Here is a 12,150-nt window from a genome sequence, read left to right on the forward strand (position 1 = left end):
GACAAAAAGAAAATTATATAAGCGGCTTTTTTTAGGATTTTAATAGCATATAACGATTAAAAGGGCGAAGCATCCCACACTGACACGAATCTTAAAGAAATACACCCGTTATTGTTAAAGCCTGTCACGCGGATCAAATTCGGTCTTAAACTCGATAAGAGTTGTTAATGGATCCAGATGGACCAATATCCTAATCGGTTCTGATTCGGTAAATAGACCATTTAAAACGATGCCAAATGGATCCTTGTATCGTATCGGACGTATCCTTGTATCGTATCAGAAGTATCATTCGTAGAAGTCCTAATCTAGAATATTGATCGTCTTTTCTCCTCTCCGGTCTATAGTCTTTTTGAGATTTGTCCGGAACCAAGATTTTATCGGTGGTGAATGATGAGTGGGGGGAGACCAAAGGTGGTTGGAAGATTAGATTTACTAGATCAGGTCTGATTAGGATATTGGTCCATCTGGATCCATTAATAACTCTTATCGGGTTTAAGACCGAATCCGATTCGAGTGATAGAGGTTTTAACAATTACGGGTGTATTTCTTTAAGATTCGTATGATGGTCCGGATTGGGGTAGAGAGAGGAAAAGAAATGGGCCGTGGAACGAACGAAGCAGAGACTATTCTGATAGTATGGAGGAGGACAACGATGACTTTGCCCCGGGGTATCGTAGAGATCGGCTAAGTGGGTACGAGGAAGTGGGAAGCTGTATCGCTGAAAATGAACAGCACTCGAAGGGAGAAGTGGTGGGTGAATCTGGTTCAGAGCTTGATGATGCTGGATCGAAGGCGAGCTCAAACAATACCAGGAAGGATGTTCCCACGGAAGTGGATGCCGATGAGAACAAAGGGGCAGAAGAAGTGTTGGCTTCGAATTCAGAAGCTGGAGGAGTTAAGAGTGGTAAGCATGATGCGTTAGTAGAGGAAAAGATTTCCACGGAAGAGTACTCAACCGTGAAGCCTGATGGAGTCGAGGAAGGTGTTTCCTCTCTCAGCAATGATGGTAGTGATCTATTGAAGCTCAGTGGTTTTCCAAAAGTGCCAACACGACCGCGGTCATCACTGTCACATAAAGGTCCTACAGATGACCATTGCCTCAGTACTGATGGTGGAAACAAGATTGAAGTTGTTCCTAAAGGAGATTTTGAGATGGTTATAGATGATGTTCCAACTGATGGCTTCTTAAAAGAATCGCATGTGGATCACTCTGACCATTTGAAATATGAAGAACAAGCTAATTCTGGTGATGTTGATATCAAATCCTCTAAAGAAACAATAGAGTCTCCCTGTGAGCCACAGATGAACCTCCTGCATTCAACATCATCTGCTATGATGGTAGATGTAGGGAAGGAGGATAAGTTTGCTAACCATGTGAGTCAAGAGGAGGAACACGAGAAACAAATTAACTCATCTTCGCCTACTGCATCTCAGCAAAATCAATTCTCTCAGCTTGATGGTTCTAGACAAACTCAGGCTAGCCTGTTCATGGAGATGCCACCTCAGAGTGAAGAAATGGAGGCAATCGATCAATCGATCAAAAGTTGAAGCTCAATCATTCATGGAGATGGAAGATGTAAAGCAAAACCAACCAACTTAATTTAAAATCTGTGATCTGAACCTAATGGAAGCTCCTGAGATAACTGAGATTCCCAGTGATCCTCTTTTGAATGATTGTAATATTTCAGCCAAAAAGAAGGTACCCTAATTTCTGTCTCGAATAGGTGGCAATCGAATCCGACTTTGGGTATATATCTACTGGTTTTCTTCCTATGAGAAAACTTCTTAGAGCCCAATTATCACCGCCATAGTCTCATCTAAAAGATCACTTCTTTCAATTTGATTATTCGAAATGACCATGAAAGAAGCGCATAAAGGGTTTCGCATATAACCGAAACGTAATTCTATGCGATCGTCAACGTAGTCAAAATGTTAATCTTTTCATCCAAATGTAGGCAAAAGTGAAGTGTTTTTCTCTCCGTTCGATCCTGAACCTTGCGGCGCGTAATCTTCCCCTCATCTCATCGTAAACCCCGTCGTAGTCGAAGACCGAGGGATCCTCTTCTATTGACATTTTGTGCTGCTCCTCGATCTACCAACTTCCACCCTCAATCAACCAATCCGCAAGTTCATTTACTCATCATTACCAGGAATAAGGAAACATTTCAAGAAACCTTCTGGAGAGACTTGTTATTGGACGCCTGCCGTGAGATTTCCCTCTCGATGTCATCCTCGTCGTCGCCGTCGCCGAAAGCGAAGGTAGGAGGAGGGCGAGGAGGAGCTAGCTTCGAGGTCTTCTGCGCCGGCGAAAATTGAAGCTGGAGTCTGTACTTCTTCATCCCTCGCGCTCACCGGCTCTTCTTCCTCCCTTTCTCGGACAAAAAGAAGGTACCCTAATTTCTGCCTCGAATAGGTGGCAATCGAATCTGACTTTGGGTACATATTTACTGATTTTTTTCCTCTGAGAAATCTTTTTGGAGCCCAATTATCACCGCCAAAGTCCCATCTAAAACATCATTTCTTTCAATTTGATCATTCGAAATGACCATGAAAGAAGGGCATAAAGGGGTCTCCCATATTATCGAAATGTAATTCCATACGATCATCAGCTTAATCAAAAGGTTAATGTTCTCATCCAAACGTAGGCAAAAGTGAAGTACCTTTCTCTCCATTCGATCCTGAACCTTGGGGCACGCAATCTTCACCTTCATCTCGTCGTAAACCCCATCGTAGTCGAAGACCGAGGGATCCTCTTCCATTGCCTTTTTGTGCTGCTCCTCGATCTACCAAATTCCACCATCAATCAACCAATCCGCAAGTTCATTTACTCATCAATACCAGGAATAAGGAAACCATTTCAAGAAACCTTCTGGAGAGACTTGTTATTGGATGCCTGCCGTGAGATTTCCCTCTCGATGTCATCCTCGTCGTCGCCGCCGCCGAAAGCGACGGTAGGAGGGGGAGGGCGAGGAGGAGCTGGCTTCGCGGTCTTCTGCGTCGGCGGAAATCGAAGCTGGAGTCCGTACTTCTTCATCCCTCGCGCTCACCGACTCTTTTTCCTCCCCTTCTCGGACAAAAAGAAGGTACCCTAATTTTTGCCTCGAATAGGAGGCAATCGAATCCGACTTTGGTTACATTTCTACTAGTTTTCTTCCTCTTAGAAATCTTCTTGGAGCCTAATTATCACGGCCATACTCTCATCTAAAAGATCACTTCTTTCAATTTGTTCATTCGAAATGACCATGAAAGAAGGGCATAAAGGGGTCTCACATAAGACCGAAACGTAATTCCGTGCGATCATCAGCGTAATCAGAAGGATCATATTTTCATCCAAACGTTGGCAAAAGTGAAGTCGAAGTTGCTATTATCAAAATTGCACCAAGATAAAAGTGATGTAAACGCAAAAGTTGCAATAACATAGACCTCATTTGTAGCTTCTTCAGTTATTTGTATCAGTCTGAGTAGCAGTAAGATGAACATAGAAGTTCAATTCTGAGAAGAATTCTATCAGGAGAAGTATTGCTTGTTTGGGGAAGTGGCAATCGGATCTGACATATTGTTATTTGGTTATTTTAATAGAAGAGAAGGGAAGATTGACGAGACAAAAAGAAAATTACATAAGCGGCTCTCTTTAGGATTTTGATAGCATACAACGATTAAAAGGATGAAACATCAAACACTGACACGAATCTTAAAGAAATACACCCGTTATTGTTAAAGCCTCTGTCACACGGATCAAATTCGGTCTTAAACCCGATAAGAGTTGTTAATGGATCTAGATGGACCAATATCCTAATCGGATCTGATCCGGTAAATAGACAATCTAAAATGATGTCAAATGAATCCTTGTATCGTATCGGACGTATCATTCTTTAGGTGGCAATCGGATCTGAAATATTGGTATTTAATTATTTTAATAAAAGAGAAGGGAAGATTGATGAGACAAAAAGAAAATTATACAAGCAGCTCTTTTTAGGATTTTAATAGCATATAACGATTAAAAGGGCGAAGCATCTCACACTGACACGAATCTTAAAGAAATACACCCGTTATTGTTAAAGCCTCTGTCACGTGGATCAAATTCGGTCTTAAACTCGATAAGAGTTGTTAATGGATCCAGATGGACCAATATCCTAATCGGTTCTGATTCGGTAAATAGACCATTTAAAACGATGCCAAATTGATCCTTGTATCGTATCGAACGTATCCTTGTATCGTATCAGACGTATCATTCGTAGAAGTCCTAATCTAGAATATTGATCGTCTTTTCTCCTCTCCGGTCTATAGTCTTTTTGAGATTTGTCCGGAACCAAGATTTTATCGGTGGTGAATGATGAGTGGGGGGAGACCAAAGGTGGTTGGAAGATTAGATTTACTAGATCAGGTCTGATTAGGATATTGGTCCATCTGGATCCATTAATAACTCTTATCGGGTTTAAGACCGAATCCGATTCGAGTGATAGAGGTTTTAACAATTACGGGTGTATTTCTTTAAGATTCGTATGATGGTCCGGATTGGGGTAGAGAGAGGAAAAGAAATGGGCCGTGGAACGAACGAAGCAGAGACTATTCTGATAGTATGGAGGAGGACAACGATGACTTTGCCCCGGGGTATCGTAGAGATCGGCTAAGTGGGTACGAGGAAGTGGGAAGCTGTATCGCTGAAAATGAACAGCACTCGAAGGGAGAAGTGGTGGGTGAATCTGGTTCAGAGCTTGATGATGCTGGATCGAAGGCGAGCTCAAACAATACCAGGAAGGATGTTCCCACGGAAGTGGATGCCGATGAGAACAAAGGGGCAGAAGAAGTGTTGGCTTCGAATTCAGAAGCTGGAGGAGTTAAGAGTGGTAAGCATGATGCGTTAGTAGAGGAAAAGATTTCCACGGAAGAGTACTCAACCGTGAAGCCTGATGGAGTCGAGGAAGGTGTTTCCTCTCTCAGCAATGATGGTAGTGATCTATTGAAGCTCAGTGGTTTTCCAAAAGTGCCAACACGACCGTGGTCATCACTGTCACATAAAGGTCCTACAGATGACCATTGCCTCAGTACTGATGGTGGAAACAAGATTGAAGTTGTTCCTAAAGGAGATTTTGAGATGGTTATAGATGATGTTCCAACTGATGGCTTCTTAAAAGAATCGCATGTGGATCACTCTGACCATTTGAAATATGAAGAACAAGCTAATTCTGGTGATGTTGATATCAAATCCTCTAAAGAAACAATAGAGTCTCCCTGTGAGCCACAGATGAACCTCCTGCATTCAACATCATCTGCTATGATGGTAGATGTAGGGAAGGAGGATAAGTTTGCTAACCATGTGAGTCAAGAGGAGGAACACGAGAAACAAATTAACTCATCTTTGCCTACTGCATCTCAGCAAAATCAATTCTCTCAGCTTGATGGTTCTAGACAAACTCAGGCTAGCCTGTTCATGGAGATGCCACCTCAGAGTGAAGAAATGGAGGCAATCGATCAATTGAAACAAGTCACTGCCAATTTACCTCCAAAAGTTGAAGCTCAATCATTCATGGAGATGGAAGATGTAAAGCAAAACCAACCAACTTAATTTAAAATCTGTGATCTGAACCTAATGGAAGCTCCTGAGATAACTGAGATTCCCAGTGATCCTCTTTTGAATGATTGTAATATTTCAGCTCCTCCTCTGGAAACTGAGAAACAACTTTCGGTTGATTTTGGCCTGTCGATAAATAGCAAGGCCAAAGTTACTTATGACTTCAACCGTCTTTCAGGTGATGACAAAGTGATTCCAGTAATTGATTTGGAAGACGATTCTCCAATTGAAGTGAATGCCTGTAATCCTTCGAAGGCCAAGTAAGTTTTTTTCATATAGCTGGTCAATTTGTGGAATGTTTGATATTTCTATGCCATTTTTTCTTGAATTTATTAGACCTTAATATTTGCACTCCTCCCTCACTAGATGAGTTATTCCTGATGTGGTAATAAAGCAGGAACGAATTGATATATCCTGTAGAGAATGTTATGAACCACACAGCACATTCAGATGACCTTCCTGTCATTCAGGACAGCTACAGTCTAGCCATTTCTGACTACCCGGGAGCTGATATGTCATGCAGCCCATCAGTACAAGCAGACCTTAATAACCTTCAAGTTGGAATTGATCTTCATGGTGCTGAGGTATATGCATGGCTTGTTAACAGAAATCCTGTTCTTCAGATTAAATTCTTCTTCTGCTAGTTAATCTCTTGAAGATAATCTTTCTGTTCTTTCATATAATCCTGTTACAAATATAAATCTGCTATTTTTTTTCTTTTTTGTCTGTTTTTAGGGGTTTCCTGGTGTTGATGATTCAATATATGGATCTCTTGGAGATATAGGTTTGTATTATTTGCTGCAGTTTTTGTTGTTTTCTATACAAATTATCATTTTTCAGGAGTTAACTTTGATTAGTGCTAGTAATTCACTTCTATTTTTGTTTTCCCCCCACAAAATTAGTCTTTTCTTAGCAGTTAGCTTTTTATTTTTGCAATCATTTGAAATTTGAAAGTTCTTTAACATATTAAAATTCAAGTTATTACTACTGTTGGATGTTCATGAGATTTTTCTTTTCATGAAATAGAAGGCAAAGCCATTTAAATTTAGTAGATAAGATTAGAGCTAAAATTTTGGTACAACACAAAAGATAGGGAAAAAACTTGGAATGAGTAGTAGTCCCCTACTCTGTCTTCCTTCATCTCAGTTCCAGTGCTTAGTGGGACTTGGGGCTAGATTCCACTTTCAAATCCAAATATGAAAGTGCCAGGTGGTGAAATTGTATCTTGAGCCTCGCCTAATCCATCTAGCAATCCTGGTTGACCTTGGAACACCTCAAATGCCTGCCATGCATATTAATCTTCGCACCATCCGAGTGAAAGTAAGCCTTGTCACATGCATCTTGTAGTGACACACAGCAGCACGAAGCTGTCCAAATGGCCAATCATGTAGGATATTCATGATTGGAGCTGAAACCCACCTTGGCTTAGCCAGTTACATAGTGGATGCGGGCAGTTCAACTGGAGAGTCTTGCTAAGGTTGAGTTCAAGTTCAGTTTCCTTCGCAATAGTCCTTTAGTACATGTACATAAGCAACCTTTATGTTAACTAAATACATGCAAGACTAACACGAGTGCAACTAAGTGCTGTCAAATTCTGGTTCACTATCTGTGTACAGTGTGTATTAGTAGGAATCAATTGTGAGGTTGGGTCATGGCATTACAGTGAGGTTGCTCTTTTCACAACCAGGTGACCAAGTTTCATGAACATAGCAGCTTGAGGGGTCCCTCGACCCAACCTCAGTATAGAGTCTCGTATACTAGACATTTTTCAAAATTCTTGTCATTTGAAAACCTATGTCAAATTTTGTAAAGATAAGCCATGCCAAAAACATGTCCAAGTATGTTCACCTCATGACACTAGGTATGCCAGATCATCTGAATTGGGTTAGGCTGAATTTGCATATTGGCACAAACATTTCCAAGCTCAATTCATAATGGTTTCGAAAAACTTGTTACGGTAATAAGCTGGTGAAAACGGAGTGTATTTACTGTTGTACTTAATTTTTTATTCTCTCTTTTTGCTTGAGGATTCATCTGATGTGCGGTTGTATTCATTGTAAATTGCTTTACATGAATGATTAAGTTTGGATATTGAAGCATATTAGATAGTTTTCCAAGTTTGTTTTAAGTGTTTGCTACACAACATTTTGTTTTATAATTTTAACAATATTTTTCACTTGTAGGATTCATGGAGGTCTGGGACCATCCAACACAAGATTATGAGAAGTTCTTTTGAACCTTTAACTGTGTTGTGGCAATTTAAGTAAGGCTGCTTATTACTTATCCTCCAGCCAGTATCTGGATTTCAAACATCTAGGATTTTAGACAATAAATAGCACATTGATATATCAACTATCAGTTGCTGTGTCCAGTATCTAAACCACATGTCACAAAGTTGTGTTCTGCTTTTGTTGTCTGCTGCTTTAAATTCCTGCCATTAACTTTGTCCTTACCTTGTGAGAATGGTTGTTTTGTACCTTGTTCAGTAACTTCTGTTTGCCTGTTTGAGGAGAGGCTTTCATCTAATTCAATAGTCTATTGTTTGATGATGAAGGTTAACATTGATTAACTTAATTGTGCTCTATGTAGCTAATATTGCTGAAGTATCATTATCAGTTAATGTTTTATCTCATTATATTTCCAGATGTTCTTTTTCCCACTAATCTTATGTTTAGTGCTAGATTGGCTTGCAGTTGGTAGATCCTTGTAACACATCTAAGTTCGATTTCTAGTATATTTTATCAAGATAAATTAGAAATTCTAAAGGTTGCCTCTTGGCTTTCCAGGGAAAGAAGTGAGAATGAGAACACATAAGTATGAAAATTTTGTAAAGAAGTGGACTACTAGTGTTCAAAGAATTGGCATGTGAAACCATATAATGAAGAGTGAATGAAACTTTTTATTGCTGTTAGAAAGGTCCATGAAGTTTGAACCAAGTCTTTTACTGGATTGAATGCTCAAGGATATAAAAATTTGTGTTGCATTAGGTTGGTCAAATTGGACAATGTGTAATAAAAACATCAGATTTGAGATAAAAATAATTAAAATATTAAAGGAACCTAAATTTGGCGAAAAATTAAAATTAAAAATAAAAAAAACTTAAAGCTTGTTATTTTCCTCAACTTTTGAAACTACAACACAAAGTTCAAGAAAAACTACTCAATTTTCTAGATAAAATCCCCTAAATGTTCAATTTATGAATTTTGAATTTCACCAAAATTTCTAACTTTCTATTTTCATCTTTGATTACTTGTGAAAAGAAACTCTAATAGTCTAGCTCTGGCTAATCATGTATCATATATGAAAACATCAGACAAAGATCATCTGGAGCTACTTATTGTCATATATAAAATTTATGCCTAAAGATTACTAAAATGTAGTTTTTTTATGACATTACTGAAATCTAGCCTTCTGAAGATGATTATATTTTTCTAAATCTGCTTTCATAGTGTACCATGACATATACAAAAATCCTTGATGTTGACATGGTGATCGGTAGTACATGCATGTTTTTTTATTGTGTTCTTAACCCTGTTTTATTTGCTTTTTTCTCTTTAAAAAAAGAATAACTGAGTTCCTCCTCCATTTTTGGCAACCATATGGAGAGGTGAATCTCTTATAAATAATGTCACTGTCCACGTTCATTGAAGAAGCCATCTAACAATTAACATCTGAAGTGTCAATGAGTTGTTCCCATATTGTGCTAAACTTCTTGAGCTGATTGGACCAATTCAGGATAAAACCAATGATCCTGGAATCAATTTTTTGAACTAGTGTAAGGGTTCACCAGAGGTTTTATTTTGTGCCAACTAAATTGCCCAGATCCATAAAGGATTGGGACCAACTTAAGGACACATACATGGTAACAAAGCAATAGGATGATAGCAGAAGGAAGGGTAAGAGAACGTTATTCGGACAGAGTAGAAGAATTTGATGTGGTAGACATTTCTTTTTTGGTATGATGGATAATTATGGCTAAGGTTTGGTAAATTATCGAAGAGGATTGATTAATTGAAGCCGACACCGATAAGATTCATGAGCTGGCAACAAGAACATTTATATTCCTTGAAGAGCTGTCGGTTGCTAAACACATGGTTCGGCTGAAGGAAGAGGTCTAGGATCACACATTTGACCATTGTTCTTAGTTGCGTACCACGTTGCTTTAGAAATTGAAGCAGAACTTGGATGTTTCACAAGACCAACTGTTATATGTTTCTACAATGGAAAATCAGACATGGTGCATAATTAACCTGAAAAGCAAATTGTTCTTGCAGAGGATGTTGCCTAGGCAATCTACTTAGAAAGGATTGATAGTATTTGAAGGCAAAGATAGAGAAGCTTGGCTTACCAGGCTGTTTCCTCTTAGCATTACTCAATAGCCAAAGGTGAAATAGTTTTCTTTGGGAAATAGACTTGGATTGAATGTGGGTTCATAGTTTTTATGAACTCAATGGTAGTGGTTGATTTAATCAATTCAAGGGTAGTGATTTAGAACAACCTACAGGGTGGTAGGCTTAAGAATTTGAGAAGAGAGTTGATGGAAGGTAAAAAAAGGGGGAGGATTCAATTTAACATACTTAATTCACAAAAATTTCAGTGGAAACAATGAAAGAACAAGTAATGTAAATTCTAACACATACCAGTTATGAGTAGGAAGAAGATACTTTATCACCCTTCTTGACCAGCTTTATTTTGATTTGAGCTTGGTTCAAGAGACCTATTGATAGTTTTTCATTTGGAACCAAACTCTTACAAAATGCAACCTGCAGGCTTTTTTGGGTGCCTACTATAGGCCGATTAGTGATTTTTCTCCCTTTCTTTTCAGAATTCTAATTAACAAAAGTGTCTGAATTGCATGTAATTTTGTTTTAAGGAGTATCTGTTCCTTAGATAAAATATAAATTTAAAATGCAAAAAAATAATGTTGGGTTTTCTTAGCATGTTCTTTATGTTCATCTATTTCCTAATTTTTCTATTTTTCCTTCTTATTTGTCACAAGACCCTGCATTTGTTTTCTTTTTATAATTTTAATGTGACTTAATACAACAAAATTACTCAACCCATCTTTCTCTCCTCCCTGCCCCTACTTTTATCTGCTGGTGAGCAATTCAGCAGTTGGATCTGTTGTATTTCATCACAGCAGCGAGACAAATTACCTCATCTGAAAGCCTGCTGTTGTCAGACTTCTTGTCATGATGGTCATTGTGCCATCAAGCATTCTTCTTCAAAGCCATCAAAAGACAATTACATTGTATAGCAGGTATGACATGAGAAAAGGTGAGATTAGATGAATCAGGACTTGAAACTTGATTTTTGATAATAGTTGTCTTTAAAGCTTATGTATAAACATGATTGTTATGCTTTAATTGTTGTTGCTTTGGTTGGAATTTTCACCTGAAATTAGTGGAGGTTAATCATGAAACTGCTTCCCCCCATTAACAAACTTCATATCATAAAATAACTTGCGATGCTGCCAATAGTGGCAAGCGATCTGTGAACATAGAATAAGCTATCTTGTTTTGTAATTTTTGGAAATTGAAGAAAAAGTGGACTTGTTTCTTTACAATATTGTTCTTAGTGTCATCTCTGTATTATATTTGGTCTTTAGTTGCAAAATAATCTAGAGGATCATCTTCACTGCAAGTATGTCATGTACATTAGCGAGAATATAGGTGTAATCTATGTTTTGCTGTAAACGGGAGCATCTGAATTCATAATAACCGTAGACTTTCTTGCTTGCTAGAATGGTTAAAATATGACTTGTTTATTCTCATTTTGAGCAAAATAAAGGTTCCGTGTCAAGAATATAATTGTCATCTTTTGCATATTCAAAGGTTTTGTTGGTCAATTCTTGAAGGAATCTTCCATTAGAGATATTGTGAGCTATTGGTTGTTAGTTCTTGACATTTTAAAATTTTTTTATCAGGACCGTTTGCAGTAAAAGAGTTAGATATAATAAAGTGAAACTGCTTCCATGTTATTGAGGTCTACTAAAGTTTTGGCTTTTGAAAGTTCAGATGCTAATTGTTTCTTGTAGGAGTTATGTGATATTATTGCACTCCTCTAAGTAATATTTCATGCACTTAAACCATGGTACTGTTTCTCGGGATACCTCAGAACAAACTTGAGCACCTCCGGATGATACATTGTGAACTAAAACATCGATCTTGATAAATTTAAATGCTTCAATTTTTTCTTGTACAATACTTACCATCTCAACTGGTTCTATTGCTTTGTCATTGACCTAACGTAACCCCTGCAACTCGTAAGTGTATTTCCTTTATTCCACTTTAGTTTCTATTAACCATTACACTTTCATTGATTTATTTCATTTCTGTCATGCTTGTCTTGTTTGATAAGACTTGCCTTTACTCTTATATATTTACCAAATATATCATTAAACAGCAGCATTCTTAATGGCAAAAACATCAGAAGCAAATTTTCAATTAAGAATCCAAAAGCTTCTTATGTTGGTAATGTGGATAGGGAGAGGGGATGGGTGAAAGGAGGGGATTGAACAACTGGCATTAGTTAAATTTAGGACAGTAATGGCCTGTTGGTTGATAAGTAAAAATCAA

General features: G+C 38.1%; 1 protein-coding gene and 1 pseudogene across 1 annotated transcript; both read left to right on the plus strand.

The window, feature by feature from the left end:
* Positions 1-533: 533 nt before the first annotated feature.
* On the plus strand, positions 534-1,548 carry LOC135644253 (uncharacterized). Its single transcript, XM_065161727.1, has one exon. The coding sequence runs from the start codon at positions 637-639 to the stop codon at positions 1,546-1,548; it is 912 nt and encodes a 303-aa protein (XP_065017799.1). The 5' UTR covers positions 534-636.
* A 1,367-nt stretch (positions 1,549-2,915) lies between these two features.
* Positions 2,916-7,808, plus strand: LOC135644254 (uncharacterized protein At4g26450-like; annotated as a pseudogene).
* Positions 7,809-12,150: the final 4,342 nt, after the last annotated feature.

Source organism: Musa acuminata, chromosome BXJ3-8 (assembly GCF_036884655.1).
Source record: "Musa acuminata AAA Group cultivar baxijiao chromosome BXJ3-8, Cavendish_Baxijiao_AAA, whole genome shotgun sequence".
In the NCBI taxonomy this organism is placed as follows: Eukaryota; Viridiplantae; Streptophyta; class Magnoliopsida; order Zingiberales; family Musaceae; genus Musa; species Musa acuminata.

What these genes read in the sequence shown, in the direction of transcription:
- LOC135644253 (XM_065161727.1), top strand. Translation starts at nt 637, where the DNA reads ATGGAGGAGGACAACGATGACTTTGCCCCGGGGTATCGTAGAGATCGG.